This window comes from Humulus lupulus, chromosome 8, assembly GCF_963169125.1.
Source record: "Humulus lupulus chromosome 8, drHumLupu1.1, whole genome shotgun sequence".
In the NCBI taxonomy this organism is placed as follows: domain Eukaryota; kingdom Viridiplantae; phylum Streptophyta; class Magnoliopsida; order Rosales; family Cannabaceae; genus Humulus; species Humulus lupulus.
In genome coordinates, this window is record NC_084800.1 from 2,765,563 (window position 1) to 2,781,332 (window position 15,770).

Sequence of the window (15,770 nt, forward strand, 5' to 3'; positions counted from 1 at the left end):
TAAGAAAATTCGCAGCCATTTCGTGGAAACTTCTGATATTCTCATATACATTTTCTTGAGCTTTTTCTTTCACTTTCCCGCTCCACCCTTTTTACTTTCTCTCCTTATCCTCTTTAACTGATTTTATTCAATTTACGCCTCTCTCTGCACCCAACTTCGTTTGGTTGCTGAGAAAAGAAAAACACTTTCAAAGTTTTTGAGCTTATCTGAATGGACGATTCGGGTCAAACTTTAAGGTAAGTTGGATGGAGGTTCATGTAAGTTTTGGATTTTGTTTCTTGTTTTGGTGGTCATTCTTTAGTTATTTTTCTTGCACTTTCTCAGTAACCAAACGGGGAGGTTTAGAATGGACGCGGTGAAGATGCAAAGTAGGTACATGGAGAGATCGAATAGTATGGCCAGGGAAAAACGAGGGTTGGATTCAACTTCAGCTGAAGAAGCTCAACCCGAAAGAAAACGACCTGCTTTAGCCAGGTATTTTCCATCTTTAACATCGAAATTTGTTTACTGTTTCTTCTTCAAAATCTTTCTTTTTTAAGGGGCTACCATACTATTGGAGCCTATTCTTTACTTTACTTTGTAAAGTTAGCTCAAATTTTCAACTAGTGAGGTACTAAATGGGTCTCGCTCCGACTTTTGATTGTGAAACTTTATGACCAAAAACTTATATCATATTCAACTGAGGATGGATTAAACTTACTTATTTGGCTCTTGTGATTTTTGACTAAGAGAACTAGTTTATTTATGCACAAAGGGTTTTCATCGGCTGGAGCTTCCAAATTCTTTTTACAACTTTGATGTTTATAGTAATTTGTTAATGTAATCTCGGTTTAAATGCAGCGTAATTGTTGAAGCTCTTAAGGTGGATAGTCTGCAAAAACTTTGCTCGTCATTGGAGCCTATTCTTCGTAGAGTTGTAAGATAACATGCTCTCTTCTGACGTTGAAGTTAAACTTTTGTCTAACTAAAAAGTTTCTGAAATTTATTATTTGTAATGATGAACAGGTTAGTGAAGAAGTTGAGCGTGCTTTAGCAAAGTTAGGCACTGCCAAACTCACTGGGAGGTATTAAACATTATTCATGTTCAGTTCTTTATGTTGAATATTTGTGTGGTTTCTTATTCTTATTCTAATGGTCAAGAAATATCAGGTCTTCTCCCAAACGTATAGAGGGTCCTGATGGAAGAAACTTGCAGTTGCGCTTCAGGTCCAAGTTGTCTCTTCCACTCTTTACTGGTGGAAAAGTAGAAGGGGAGCAGGGTACTGCAATCCACATTGTTTTGATTAATGCAAGCACAGGTCAGATTGTGACATCAGGTCCAGAATCCTCTGCGAGACTAGATATTATTGTGCTTGAAGGTGATTTCAATAACGAGGATGATGAAAACTGGGCCCAAGAAGACTTCGAAGGCCATGTCGTCAAAGAGCGTGAAGGAAAGAGACCATTGCTAACTGGAGATCTGCAGATAACACTCAAAGAAGGCGTAGGAACGCTAGGGGAGTTGACGTTTACTGATAATTCCAGCTGGATTAGGAGCAGGAAATTCAGACTCGGGTTGAAGGTTGCCTCTGGCTCTTGTGAGGGTGTTCGTATTCGTGAAGCGAAAACAGAAGCTTTCACAGTTAAGGATCACCGTGGAGAATGTGAGTTGACAAAGTATTGCAATAAGTTTCTTTTATATTTTATGTGTTCCTCCATTGCAAAAATTTGTAATCTTTGGGTTTTACAGTATACAAGAAACACTATCCACCAGCATTAACCGATGAAGTTTGGAGATTAGAGAAAATTGGAAAAGATGGGTCCTTTCACAAGAAGCTGAACAAAGCTGGAATCCTTACAGTTGAAGATTTCTTGCGATTTGTGGTTAGAGATTCACAGACATTGAGAAATGTAAGGATGTGGGATTTTAAAAGCTGCTTTTGGGCTTCTGAAACTCCAAAAGCACTTCTAATGTTGGTTGGTTAACTACTGAGTTTTAGCTTTTAGTTTTAAGAAACTCTTTTAACAGAAGCCAGCTTTAGCAGCTTTCTTAGTAAGAGCTTCCTAAAAAACTAAAAGCAGAAGAAAAAGCTCAGCCAAATAGGGCTTTTATATCAATTCTTTTATGCACATGGATGTATGTATGCACACACATTGCACACCTAACACGCACACTTATGTGTGTGTGGCGGTTTCTAATACACAGTTTAAATTTTCCAGATTCTCGGTAGTGGCATGTCAAATAAGATGTGGGAAGTTCTTCTGGAGCATGCAAAGACTTGTGTTTTAAGTGGGAAACTTTATGTGTACTATCCCGACGATGATAGAAGTGTTGGCGTTGCTTTCAACAATATCTATGAGTTGAGTGGCCTAATTTCCAATGGACAATATTTTGCCGCAGATTCTGTTCCTGAAAGTGAGAAGGTAATCAATTAGTGTACTACATGACCACCCCGGTCAGCCACCTTGCTTCCTCATTATGGTTGACTATTGTTACCAACTGCAATACGAAATCAATACCAAACTAAATCCAACTTAAAAGAAGTTGTTTCACAAGCAATGGCTAATTGTATTCTTAACTAGTGTTTGTCGGAGCACAGCGTGTGAGTCTTTAATTATTCAAAGTTCTGGTTAACGTATTTTATTGTTCATTGGAAATAACAAGTCTTTAGAATTGTGGCACAGAGTTTATGAATGACAATACTGTGACTATTTTGGTTTTGCAGGTGCATGTGGACACCTTGGTGAAGAAGGCATATGACAATTGGATGCATGTTATAGAGTACGATGGCAAGTCTTTTCTAGGCTCTGAACCGGAGAAGAACTTGTGTATATCTAAAAGTGAAGTTCCCATGACCTCTCAAGATTATAACCATTCATTTGACCAGCAGTACCTACCAGCGCTACCAGTTTCTGTTCCATCAGCGCAGCACACCATGGATTCAGGACTAACGGGTATATATTTCGCACTTTAAAACCTGTCATAATGTCTATGTTTGGCATTAGTTGTGCCTGTCAAATGGCGGTTGTTACACATCACATTTCTCGAATCCATGACCAGGGTGTCTGATATGTGCATTACTACTATTAGATTGCATCGTTCTTGTGGGAAGAAAAACAGAATTTAAGGTGAAGATCAAAGCTAAACAAATATCAGTTCTAAACTTATATTATCAGAAACTTTAAGTTCAAACAGAACAGATAGTTTATCAATGTTAAGTCCAAAAACATATGTTAAACAAATATAAGTAATAAGGAAGAAGAACACCAAAACTTATCCTGGTTCGGCTAACCAAAATAGTTAGCCTACATCCAGCTTTCCCCAAGGGTTTTATTGATCTTTGACAATTGTTTCACCAAGATTACAAAAGCTCAAAATTGGTCAGAATACACCAATTTTATCTGTACAAGAAAACCAGTAGATCACCAAGCTAATCACTCTCAAAACACACTGATTTTTCACTCAAGAATGAACCTCTCACAGTACAAAGATTTCCTCACACACTCATACAAAGATTCACTCAACTCTCCTAGGAATCCTCTGAGCCGAAACCTTCTGTATCAGAACTTCTTGGCAAACCTCTTCATTCTGAAACCAGAGCCCTCTTCTCAGTTTTCTCACTTGTATCACTCATGAAACTTGAGCCTCACACACACACACACATATATATATATATATTGGTCTTCAAGAACTTGGACAGCTCAGCTAAGTTCTTTAAAAACAAGAAACTAACTTGACTGATGTTTAACCGAAAATATAACAGATAATTAGTTATATCATGATTACAATATTTACCACAGTTCTTGTTTCAATCGAGGCTCTTATTCTTCAGAAATAGCGGTTGTGTGTCCATTATTTTCTTTTCCTAATATGTATCTTAGATTTGGTTCTTGATGGTGCGTGCTCTTTCTCTCCAGGGTACAACGATGGTATGGCCACCAGATTCCCTATTCAGTCGCATAGTGCAAGTTTGAATGTTCCGGTTCAGTTCAATGGCTCTTCGTTCGCTTGTCAAAATCAGTTACCAAGCACTTCAAACGAAGCTCACCTTCAAAGAAGCGAAAACGTCCTCGCCATTGGTCCCCTGCAGCCACTAACATCCGGCTTCCAGAATGTTGGCGTGTCCAATCTCGCATCTTTTAGGGGAACAGATGACTACTTCGCAGAGGAAGATATTCGTATGAGGAGCAATGAGATGCTTGAGAATGAAGATATGCAGCACTTGCTTCGAATGTTCGACATGGGAGGGGGTCATGGCCACGTCCCAAGTGTTACTGAAGATGCGTTTCCATATTCATCAGAATACATGCCCAGTACATCTCTGAACTACAACTTTGATGACGATCGAACCCGGTCTGGGAAAGCTGTCGTTGGCTGGCTTAAGCTCAAGGCAGCCTTGAGATGGGGTATTTTTATCAGGAAGAGGGCTGCTGAGAAACGTGCCCAACTCGTCGAGTTGGATGATCCATAAATATGGTGCATGGCACAAAGCTGATCTGATTTCGGCATCAAAGCCTTCCTTTTGGGCTAAAAAGTTTCTAAAATGAAGCTAAGAAAACAGTCTCGGCTTGAACTGTCGGGTTGTGCAATCCTATGTTTATGCTCCGGCCATTTCTTGGATTGTAAAACCTTGACGTCTGTGGCATCTTCTTTCTGCTTGTACAGTCCTTGCCCTTCCTGTACAGTTAGTAAGCTTATATCTTTTGACAACTGCTTATAGCTATGGTTTTAATCTTTAAGGATGGTGTTTGTCTCAACATTGCTCTTGCAAATGGTAGAACCATCAGACCTGAGCTGTTTCAACTGAAGATGTTTGCCAACTCAGCAGGATTTTCGGTAGGATCGTGTTTAGATAGTGCAGTGTTCCAGCCAAACTCCTATTTCAACTTCTAAGTTAACCTTTGCCTCCAAAAACACATGTCAGTATTTTTTTTCCAATATTTTTTTTATTTTCATATTGATGTTTCTTGTAGTTAACGCATACTTCCTGCAAAATTTTAAAAGATTCTGAATAATTTATTGTGCTGAAAAAAATAATTTTTAATATTTCTTGATATTCCGATTTATCAAACTTGTTCGAAAAAATATAAACATGAATCTGGCACTGTAAACTACTCAAAATAATTTGCAGGAAGAATACCGTAACTACAAATAACACCATCATGAAAAAAATATTAGAAAAAAAACTATGACTTTTGTTTTTTTGAGACAGCATTGATTAAGAGGTTGAAATAAGAGATTGTTGCTGACCTCTTATTAGGTAGAGTTAGGATTGTTCTTATCTTAGATTAGTATTTGGAAATGACAAGAATCCAGTCAAGGTAGAAGTTTTGCCTCTGCACGACTGTTTTTTTGTAATCGTAGTTGTGTTCTTAATTGTTAGTGTGGTGAAGTCTTGGCTAACACGAATTAACGTGTAGTAGTGGTGAAGTCTTGGTTAACACGAATTAACGTGTAGTATTTGTATTTAAATTTGTATTTGTTTTTGTAACACGAGAATAAAAAGGTGCAGTGATGATAATTTTGCCGGATCAACTTTCTTTTAGCTGCATGATATTGCAACTGAGTTCCCCAATCAATCATTAAACAGAGCCGATGGACAAGGGTTTTGCTATGGAGGCGTATAAATCTTTAAGCAACGAAAAGTTAATGACTTGTATGGTATTATTTTGTATTCAAAATTGTGTTTTGAAAAATTAGAACAGAAAATAATTTTTTTGTAATTTTTAAAAAATAATTTTTTAGTTTTATTTTTTTTAAAAAATTAAATAAAAAATTAATAAATATGTTTATATAGAGAAAAATCTTTTAAAAATTTGTAATAAATAATGAGATAAAGTATCGTGAAAGAAAAAGTGATGAAAAATAAATAGAGAAATTTTGAGGAAAAAAAAGTGAGAAAAGAGAAATTGATGCAAAAAAAAAAATGAAAAAAAAATGATGAGAGAGAAAATGGCGAGATAGAAAAAAAAATGAAGATATAAGAAGTGATGAGATAGAAAATAATGAAATAATAAGTGATGAGATAGAAAATAATGAAATAATAAGTGATGAGAGAGAAAATAAGGAAATACAAAATTATAAAAGAGAAAGTGATGTTAGAGAACGCGATGAGAGAAAATGTGAAGAGATATATTAATGAGAAAGAGACTAATGTGAGATAATAATAACTAAAAATGTTATGTGAAAAAAAAATGACAAAAAAAATTATGAGAACTAAAAACATCATTTTGTTGTTCTCCTCAAATTTTTCTGTATTTTGTAACTTTGTTTTTAAAAATAATTTTATGAAAACAATGCCAAACAACCTACTTAGTTCGAATCAGACCACTAGTTGCCTTAAATTTACTTTAGCCTACTACACTCATACAACATTGAACTTCAAAATTATACACAACCATATGAAAGATTATGGAATTTAAGATCTCTTACGCACAGAAACTTTCCCAAGCTTAACGTCCAAAAAGGTTAGATCTTGCTCTTTTTGACCTGTCAAGCACCATGTGGTCAAACCCCTTAAGCTCATTATAGTTGTGTGATTCATATTTGACAAATTGTTCAAAATAAATTGAACATTTGATTTATATCATGTTTCCAATTTACAACAGAATTGCTCCTAATCAAGGAGCATGGATATGGTGAGAAACGTAAAGTAAAAATCAAACAAAACCATATAACATACTTGTGCTTCCGGTTAAATTAACAAAAATTCACCAAAAAGGTTACCACTTATATCATAATGGCCAGTCATTCTGTTTCTGAGACCTCATCCTCATCCTCCTCTAATATATACACCAATGCACGCTTTCTTGCAGCAAAAACACAAGCCACGCCTCTTGACGCTGTCAGAATGATGAGCATAAATGTCAGAAAACTTGGTTGCCCACATGCAATTACGATCTAATTTGATTGACTGACTCAACAGCTAAGGCGGACTACTGGTTGTTTTCGAAAGATTTGTTGACAATGGCTTGTTTTAACACTCTAGTTTATCAAGGTCACGTAACACATTACTATACAAAAGCAATTATGGAAACTGTAAAGAATTTGCAATTTAATTCTGTGCGTGTATTTTTTATGGGGTACGTTTATCTTCAATGGAAATAAGTTAGATGTGATGTTAGATAATGGAGCCAAAAGGAAAAAAAATGCACACAAGGAAACATTTAAGCTATATTTTAATGAATCCACGGGTGATGGATCAAATGCAAAGATAACTTGTTGATTGTGTTCTTGAAATAGAAAATTAACTAAGAAAATTTTCAACTTACAGCTAACTGCCAGAGGAGCAATCACAGAATGAGGAATACTCCGAACCTTCTCATTCTCCATTTGCAAGTAAATAATATTGTCCTACACAAAATAATTTGAAAAGTATTATACCAAAACGGAACTTCGCCAGAATAATTTCAACAGAAGAGGGAAAAAAGTTCACCTCAAGAAAATCTATTCTCAAAAAAAGATACAATAATGAAAGACAAAAGATTGGACGCTTGCTTTCACTCGACATGATATGAGTAATTGCTCATTAAAGATGACAACTAAAGAAGAAAGAGAATCTCAACTGGGAAGAAAATAATATTCCATCTATGGGAACAAAGTATCACAATTTTACAGAATTGTAAAAAGAGTGCGAAATATTTAGATCTATTCCACTCAAGAACGGATAAGATAGCAAAGATAATGATTACCTTTAGTTCATGCAACTTCCAAAAGTCTATACAAGTGGATCTTGAGATTGATGCAAATGGAAGATCAGCTGCTTGCACAATCAACATACAGGCATCTCCAGAGCTTTCAGAACTGGTAGTTGTATCATTCAATAGCAATACAATTTGACTTTCCTGTTTAATTAAAAGGCGATAATGGTTATAGGACAAATTAAAAATTTACATAGTAGATCTAGTCTAGATCTCTACCTTATACAAGGATATATCCACACAGTGATAGCCATCAGGGATGTGCAACAACAGAGCTTCCAATGAAGTATAGCCCTTCTTCAGAGAGCTTGAGTCATGAGTAAACCCCCTGACTATGGCTATACAATTTGCAATATTGGAGAAAGAATCTTCTGGTATTTGGAAAGATATGAAATCCACAAACCTGCCTTGACAAGTCTGCTCATAAGAGATGGCTTGAAAAGCACCCTGCGGAGGGATTATTTTTCACCCAAAAAAAATGAGTGAACATAAAATCATTTATGCAGATTACATTGTACAGTTAATTTCAGCAAATAATAGAAGTGAGTGAGTGAATGATCACGCAACAAACTAAAATAAAATTTCATAGAAACAATGCTGATTACTGGTAGCAAGTACCTCATAGTAAGATATGGAAGTAGGAACTTTCAGAGATACTGAAGAAGGGGGAAGGGGGGCAAGCGGCAATAAATCCACACAAAGTATCTTTCTTGAAATTGAAGTAAAGGGCATCAGAAAAGCCTCCTTGAAACTGAAAGTCAATCAACAGGCAAACTATGAGACAAAGTATGTTTCATCATGGAAAACCACATTAATTGATCAAACTACAGTTATTAGATCATAAAAAGAAAATAGAATAAGAAATAATCCAAAACATAAATTCAACTGATTGGGGTATATAAATATATAATAACAAAACCCTGAGACATATTTTCATTGGTCAAAAAACTCATTTTTTTTTATTTTAACACTGAGAGCCTTGGTATATTTTCCAGGTTCAGAATATAGATAATTGGCAAACACATATCCACACAGTACAATTGGGCAAAAGAAAAGGAATTTGGAGCAGTGTACCTAGACTCCATCTGATGAAATTGTTTAGCTAATGTCCTTCGCAGATATTCACAATCTGAAAATCCCCCAAAGTGAGACAATTCTTTGACTCTCTGCATTGTTTCCCTGAAGAATTTAGCAACATCATATTGTTTGAAGATCTTGACAGGTATACCGAAATACACAATAGGTACATGGCTGGGGGCAGGAAAAAAAAACACTTACAGATCAATATCAATAATTTGATCAGCATTGGATGCTTCCAGCAACTGCTTAACAGGATCTTGATCATATAGAAACTTCAGGAATATAACAACAAGTTCACTGCCAAAACCAAGAACTGTGACATCAAAATTATATGCCAATAGCTGATTGAAACACTTAAGGTAGAACCAAGACAAACCTATTGTACGGTAGAAGCTGATCACTAGGTTCTTGCATAAGTATCCTAATACATTTCAAAAGCCAGTTGAAGAAATTTGAGAACTGAAAAAAACAAAATAAAAGATATTATCATGAATCCAAAGCAAGAAACAGATTTATAAGAGAAAATGTATTGCAATCGTATAAAAATGTTACAACCACAACTGACACACTAGTTTCAGAAAAAAACCAGCAGACTGAAACAGGATGCATTCATTATTCCCTCTTCTTAACTGTTTTATTTTTTTACCATTATATAAAGGGAAGTTAGAGAAACATAAATATGATTACTACGTACACATCACAGGGGTAGAAGATAAAATGATGAGGTCCATTGTTCATAGTATCTGGGAGTTCAATTGGTAAAATTTTCTCCCACTCTTAATATGGACTGGCATAAAAATAAATGTTAAACATGCTTCCTTAGTTACTGGCAGAATCTGGATCAAATATCATCAGCAAAAGTCTTTAATTTCCCGTGTGATAATAAAAGATGAATAGGAAATGGAGCAGAAGAATTCATATTTAAAATGTCTGAATTAAAATGAAGCCTGAATAGAAGTAAATTAATGGCCCATCCAAAAACATTATTAAATAGATGGATCCTTAGGAGGCATACCTGCTGCACCACAGATGAAAGCAACCTCATAAACCATTCAACTTGTACAATTATCATCCCGACTTTATCTGCTGCATTACTGATGAGCGTCTCGTCTAAACCTATGCTCTGGTAGCGCGCACGCCATCTTGAAAGACCTCTTAGTTCTCCAATTCGGAATCCAATAATTTCTGCAGCAGGCTGAAGAGGAGATTTTTTTTTCTTAGTTTCCACTCAGATAGCTTGGTATAAGGAACATGACAGCATATTGTTAAATCAAGAAACTGTTTAATTGTTTAATCATTTTAACCACTTCCACACATATATAGAATCATAGAACAAACTGCAGCAAAATATAAACAATATCCACAATTTGACTTTCTAAAGTGTTTTTTTAAAACTTATTTTTTTTCCTTCTCCTTTCTTTATTTCTTTTATTTATTCTTTATTTTAAATGAATGTTTGCTACCTGTTTATCTATCAAGTATCATGTAACTGATCTAACAAATTCCATGACATGTTCTGAGAACTATTTCTAAGAAGTATTAGTTAATCCTTCTTTCCTTTCTTCTTCACTTGCCCAAAAAAAAACAAAAATCACACCAACCATGAAAAAAATTTACAATAAACAACCTGGAGATGATTTAGGACAATATGCTGAAGTTCTTTTCCAGCACCACAGACAACCTTTGACACACGCTTCGCCCCCTGAAAACAGTACTTGCTATATAATCACTTATTTCTGTTTTTGCAAATTTAGGATTTTGAATAGGATATAAATACCGCTTCACCAAGAGAATTCACTAGAAATTGATGGATTGGTGGACTGGTCCGAGCACCACCTAGAAGGCTTAAAAACTCCTCTTGAGAAGAGGAATCAAGTCCTATAACAAAGATGGAACCAATAAATCAAAAGAAAAGTTATGAATTAGGATCGAGAATATATTTCTAAAAGTATCCAAGAAGTTACCGTGGCTAACAATTAGATCAGATATAGAATCAAACTTTTCATGAAAAGTGTGCATAGCATCAGACCACTGTTTGGACATAATTGATAGTGATGCTCGGATAACCTCAGTCAATTCTTCAATGTTAGAAGCTTGTTGAGCCACTTGATGGAGTTCATTTTTCCTAGATCAGGGGAAATGTAAAGTGAGAATGAAGAGGGTGTGCTAAATTTAGTTCAGATGAAGTAAGAGCTGAGCAGAGAGAAATATACAGAGGAAAAAATATATATAACATTCTGCTGATGAATCTTCATATTCTCCTTGTCATTGAAAAGAGAGAGAGAGAAAAGAATAAAACACAGAATGATTATAAGGCAAAACTTGAAGCTAGCCTAGCCCATTCAAGGCAAGGTTTTGAGACCCAATATCCTTAACAAAGAGTACAAAGAAATGCTTCATGTGCCAAATCTCCAAAGTAACAACTAACAAGTACTGACTATAGTAACAAAAAACAAAAAAAGACTTGTATACAAGAAAATCCAACAACCAAATTGCCAGCCCAATGCTGAAATGGTAGTTTTACTAGTAGATAGGAATTTCTCCATTATATAGCATCACAACCAAATGCAAAAATAAAAATATGCTGTCATATATCTTTAAATAAAGATGTAATTGCATAATCCGTACATGTCTAGATCAACTTAGTCTCTGGGACCTTGATAGTAGTAATTAGTGAACATGAAGAAAAGAGGGAATCATAGACTAGATATAGCTACAGGGTAAAATACAATATTTGGACCTCACAGTTTCTATATCAAAGTTACCTCTTCCAAAATATCGAAGTATCAAGTGCCAAACAATGCAATCCATGTATACCACGCTCAGCCATTTTCTTGTTTTCTGATTCTTCCCTGTTATTAATTAATTCTCCCGAGCATATGACTATCAGACGGCAAAGATCTTTAGACAAGGCAACCTATGCAATGGTATATTGGCTGGGTCAATAAGACTAGTTGACTCTTATCTTTATGATTTTCTTTCTTTTAAAAAAAATTCTTCTGATTATATGCATTCTTAATACTTTATCTTCTATATAAGATTTTCACCTGAACCTTCATTGATACATGCAGACAGCTAAAGAAAATGAATTAAAGGTTGCAATAAGCATGAACATCATATTATTAAAAATTTACATTTTGCAGTAGATAAATTTTTTACTGATGACATCCACTTGAACAATGAACTTACCTTGTAAATGGAAGCATTTTGAAGTCTGCATTTAGCTTGTGTATCAGATGAGGGAACGCAACACTCATGTATGTTCTAGCATATTCACAGGTTCAAATGATTTAGTTGACGTCAGATGCAATTAAATGACACGTTAAACATAAAACCCACGGTTAAAAAAATATAAAAAAAAACTGCAATAACATGCAATCATTGGATCATGAATAGTTTTTGTTTCCTCTTCTAGAAGGATTGTTTAACTTGCTACAAATATTTGCATGAACCCATAAGAAGAAACTGGGAGATTCCAAAACTCAAAGTCCAAGAAGGAACAAGTAAGTCAATTTTACATTGTTGTCCATCAAAGTCACCGATATAAGATATATCTACTTCAATGAAAAGATGACTACTCACAATTTTGCCAATTGGAAAGCTTCCAAATATACTAAAGCAGATGATTCCATCTTTATCTCCGCTGCAAAGAATATTAAAGCGTTGTTGTGAAGAGCTTGACAGGTCTTGAAATGAATCTTCACTATCATCCATGAAGCCAGCGTCTCCAGAAACCAATCCTTGTATCCGAGGAGCTCTTGGAGCTGGTGGGAAGAAGCGAGAAGTACGATCTTCATATGTTGACATGCTACCAAAATCATCCTGAAACCCAATTAAAAAAAAGGATTGGAATAAGAGTATTTGTTGGGAAAATAATACAACTATTCCAGCAAAAAGTTTTAAGAAATAGAATATTTCTAAAAATAAAGTGATAAATAAAAACACAAATGAGATAATGTTGAGCATAAAAATTACAGAAGCCATACTTTAATATGTCCATCCTCCTCCCAGTTTAGACAAACAACAGCAACATTATGGGATTTTAAGCTTCTAAGTAGCTTTCCATTCTGCTCGACATTAACAAAAGAAACTTACTAATTAGAATGTCACAAATACAGAACAAAAAAGGGAAATAAATGAAAGTCGTGCATGTATGATTTGCATGAGAAAGAATTTTTAGATTTTAACAGAACCATATGTCATTGATAAATATGTTAGGACAAGGGTTGAAGCTTGGTCTCGATTAGCCATAATATATTACAAGTATCCAAGAAACGACATTATCAAGTGACTATAAACTTCTACTAGAAAACCATAAAGAATACATGGCTCCACCCTATAATATCTACTATAAAGGTACTGACAGAACAGGGGAGCCGATGAAACACAGATAATTTTCTATTACCTAGTGCATCAACTTTCAAATACAAGTTTTGGCACATACAATTTATAAACCAGTCAATTTGAAAAACTGATATGTTGATAAAAATAACCAAACAATGCACATATATTTATACATATGCTACTCACTTCAACATCATGCAATGAAACAGTTCCATCTTCAAGCCCAACGGCTATAGCTTTACCATCTGGTCGCCAGCATAAAGATGTTATACATCTTCCTGTACAAATTTTAAAGGAGGGAAAAACTTGAGGTTAAGAACAAAAGCAAATGCTCAACCATACATCATATTATGAAGCTGAAGAGACATCTAAAAATTAAATAGAAGAACATTCACTTTCTATAAAACCTCGTTCATATTGATAATTCTCCAATAAAAATAATATTTTAAATTACAAGAAAAAGAAGGAATCCCCAAGAAAAAAAAAATAGAGACACGAGTAATCACCAGGTGAGATTGTCCATAATCTCTGCCAATTAAAACGATGCAGCAAAAGCTTGGAGTCCTCTGTGACCATTGCCAGTAAGTCTTTCTCCGGATTCCATTCCGCTAACACAATCTACCATTCCATAATTCAATGAAGAACATAGATACAATAGCACGCACAACATTTACACACACGCACACAGAAAAATATACGGACTGTAAACCTGAGAAGCTAGCGGTTTATCAAACTGCAACTGAAAGGGGAGCACTCGCTGGGACTCGTCCGTTTCCATTACTAATCTTGATCAAAAGAATAACTAGACTGAAATATCACAACAAAAATTTGATAATCGCATATTACAAACTAAAATTTTCTAAGCGAGACTAAACCCTAACGCTTGTAAAATAAAATAAAAACCGCGAAAGTATGATTGTAAACGACGCAACAGAATGCCCGATAATTTGAATGGGAAAGTGGAATTTTTTAGAATAAAGGCGGGATTTTTTCAGAAGCATGGCGGAATGAAACTCAAAATCAAACACTGTTTTTCCTTTGAATTTAGTACAAAATGTCTAAAGACTTCATTTACCTGCTTCGTTTTGCAGGTTTGGCGGCAATAGGGGGCGAGGAGGAGCGGCCGGTGGAGGTACTCCCAGAGGTAATGCGAGCAGAAGAAGAAAATCACTGTAGTGGAGTAGTTGTAGGGAAGGAGGAGAGGAGAGTAGAGTTGAGTGAGGTTACTCTTCAGCTGCGTGTGTGGACTGTGGAGTTGGTGTCAAGAACAAGGCAGTGGTCGCTGGTAGTAAATCTCTGCTCATAAATTAAATTACTAGATATCTTGACCCAGGCAATACAGATTCACTCTACAATTTTCTTGAAAAAAAGAGGAAACGCCATTGATTATTGATTACTAAAAGACACAGAAGAGAGAGAGAGGAAGAAGATGAACGAGAAAGGAATGCCAAAGTGAAAATTTTTTAGAACGAAAGCGACATGGAGCTCAAACTCAAACTCAGCGACTCGTTCCTCATGTTTTGCGGGAAAACACTTAAAAAAACCAAAAAAAAATAAAAAAATCGCCGTTGCCGGGGATCGAACCCGGGTCACCCGCGTGACAGGCGGGAATACTTACCACTATACTACAACGACTTTGTTGATAGGTTTCGTAAAGTAAAATTATTAAACTATAAATTTAAATAAATTTATATATTAAAATTAAAAATTAAAGATTAAAGATTAAATAACTTAAAAATTTAACATTAACAAACTCTTCAAGTCATAATTAGGCACTAGACTTGTATCATAACAAAGTCAAATCAAAGTTGTTACAACATAAAACCAAATCAATGTTGGCACTAGATAACATCAAAATAAAATATTGCGAAAACAAAATTGGCACTAGGCATATCCAAACCAATGTTGCCACATAAATATCCAATATAAAATAATTTAACTATGAGAGTAATAGAGATAAGTAACTTTGTAGAAAGCTTAAAGTTATAATACATTTATATACACTTACTATAATAACCAAAAATAAATAAGGTATTGTAATAATATATTTATATGTATTAAAATATTACTAGAGGGAGTTTTTTTTTTTTTTTTTTCACATTAGAAGCTTATTTCTTGTGTTTTAAGTGTATGAGCATCTGATTGTTATAGTATTTGAATCTTATTTTATTATTTTTAAAACTTAAAAATAATGTGACCTACAAGAATAATTGATTGGTAAGATTATTTTGAAAATAAAATTCAAATCAATATTCAAATTTTGTGTTACAAAATAAAAAATAAGAAAATCACGATTTTTCTGATTCCAAATTATTGAATTATAAAATCCTACAAATCTATCACTTTTTTCTACTTTTAGATTATTTACTAATCACACATCCAGTTTTTTAAAACTCATAAACAGTTTTAATACTAAATCAATCATAATTTTTTAAAACATGTTTTCAGACTATAAATTCATATTTTTATTTCGACAACACACTTTTTGAAAATGTAGGTTGTGTTTGGTAAAATTTTTGTTTTTGAATTTTTTAAACACAAAAATAGAAATATAATTTTATTTTTGTTTCTACATTTTTAAAAAATAAAAATATGTTGGGTAACCATTTTTGTTTTTTTTATTTTTAAAAATAAAAAAATAAACGCATTTTATAACTTTTATTTTT

General features: G+C 34.3%; 2 protein-coding genes and 1 non-coding gene across 5 annotated transcripts; 1 reads left to right on the forward strand and 2 right to left on the reverse strand.

Annotated features, from left to right (window-relative positions):
* On the forward strand, positions 1-5,515 carry LOC133794158 (calmodulin-binding protein 60 C-like). Its single transcript, XM_062231357.1, has 9 exons — positions 1-236; positions 325-474; positions 841-916; positions 1,006-1,064; positions 1,150-1,643; positions 1,730-1,890; positions 2,200-2,403; positions 2,706-2,934; positions 3,898-5,515. Exons 1-9 carry the CDS (start codon positions 211-213, stop codon positions 4,449-4,451), a joined length of 1,953 nt encoding a protein of 650 aa, XP_062087341.1. The 5' UTR covers positions 1-210; the 3' UTR covers positions 4,452-5,515.
* A 946-nt stretch (positions 5,516-6,461) lies between these two features.
* On the reverse strand, positions 6,462-14,736 carry LOC133794157 (anaphase-promoting complex subunit 4). Of its 3 annotated transcripts, none has more exons than XM_062231355.1 (20): positions 14,180-14,736; positions 13,814-13,884; positions 13,611-13,722; positions 13,291-13,382; positions 12,747-12,827; positions 12,343-12,582; positions 11,950-12,024; positions 11,526-11,677; positions 10,725-10,885; positions 10,538-10,638; positions 10,388-10,462; positions 9,776-9,955; positions 9,137-9,219; positions 8,959-9,057; positions 8,755-8,859; positions 8,299-8,431; positions 7,900-8,127; positions 7,672-7,824; positions 7,252-7,333; positions 6,462-6,822 (listed from the first exon to the last, which is right to left on the reverse strand). In XM_062231355.1, exons 2-20 carry the CDS (start codon positions 13,880-13,882, stop codon positions 6,728-6,730), a joined length of 2,316 nt encoding a protein of 771 aa, XP_062087339.1. In that variant the 5' UTR covers positions 13,883-13,884; positions 14,180-14,736; the 3' UTR covers positions 6,462-6,727. The 3 variants fall into 3 exon arrangements, with proteins under 3 accessions (XP_062087339.1, XP_062087340.1, XP_062087338.1); XM_062231356.1 differs by having other exon boundaries at positions 13,814-13,906; XM_062231354.1 differs by having other exon boundaries at positions 13,814-13,911.
* TRNAD-GUC (transfer RNA aspartic acid (anticodon GUC)) lies at positions 14,668-14,739 on the reverse strand. Its single transcript has one exon. It is a non-coding gene; the product is annotated as a tRNA-Asp (tRNA).
* Positions 14,740-15,770: the final 1,031 nt, after the last annotated feature.

What these genes read in the sequence shown, in the direction of transcription:
- LOC133794158 (XM_062231357.1), top strand. Translation starts at nt 211, where the DNA reads ATGGACGATTCGGGTCAAACTTTAAG. An exon ending in AAACGACCTGCTTTAGCCAG is followed by an intron (nt 475 to 840) that starts GTATTTTCCATC and finishes GTTTAAATGCAG; the next exon opens with CGTAATTGTTGAAGCTCTTA. An exon ending in ACTGCCAAACTCACTGGGAG is followed by an intron (nt 1,065 to 1,149) that starts GTATTAAACATT and finishes AAGAAATATCAG; the next exon opens with GTCTTCTCCCAAACGTATAG.
- LOC133794157 (XM_062231355.1), bottom strand. Translation starts at nt 13,882, where the DNA reads ATGGAAACGGACGAGTCCCAGCGAGTGCTCCCCTTTCAGTTGCAGTTT. An exon ending in TTTCATTGCATGATGTTGAA is followed by an intron (nt 12,828 to 13,290) that starts GTGAGTAGCATA and finishes AATGTCGAGCAG; the next exon opens with AATGGAAAGCTACTTAGAAG. An exon ending in TGAATTCTCTTGGTGAAGCG is followed by an intron (nt 10,463 to 10,537) that starts GTATTTATATCC and finishes TACTGTTTTCAG; the next exon opens with GGGGCGAAGCGTGTGTCAAA.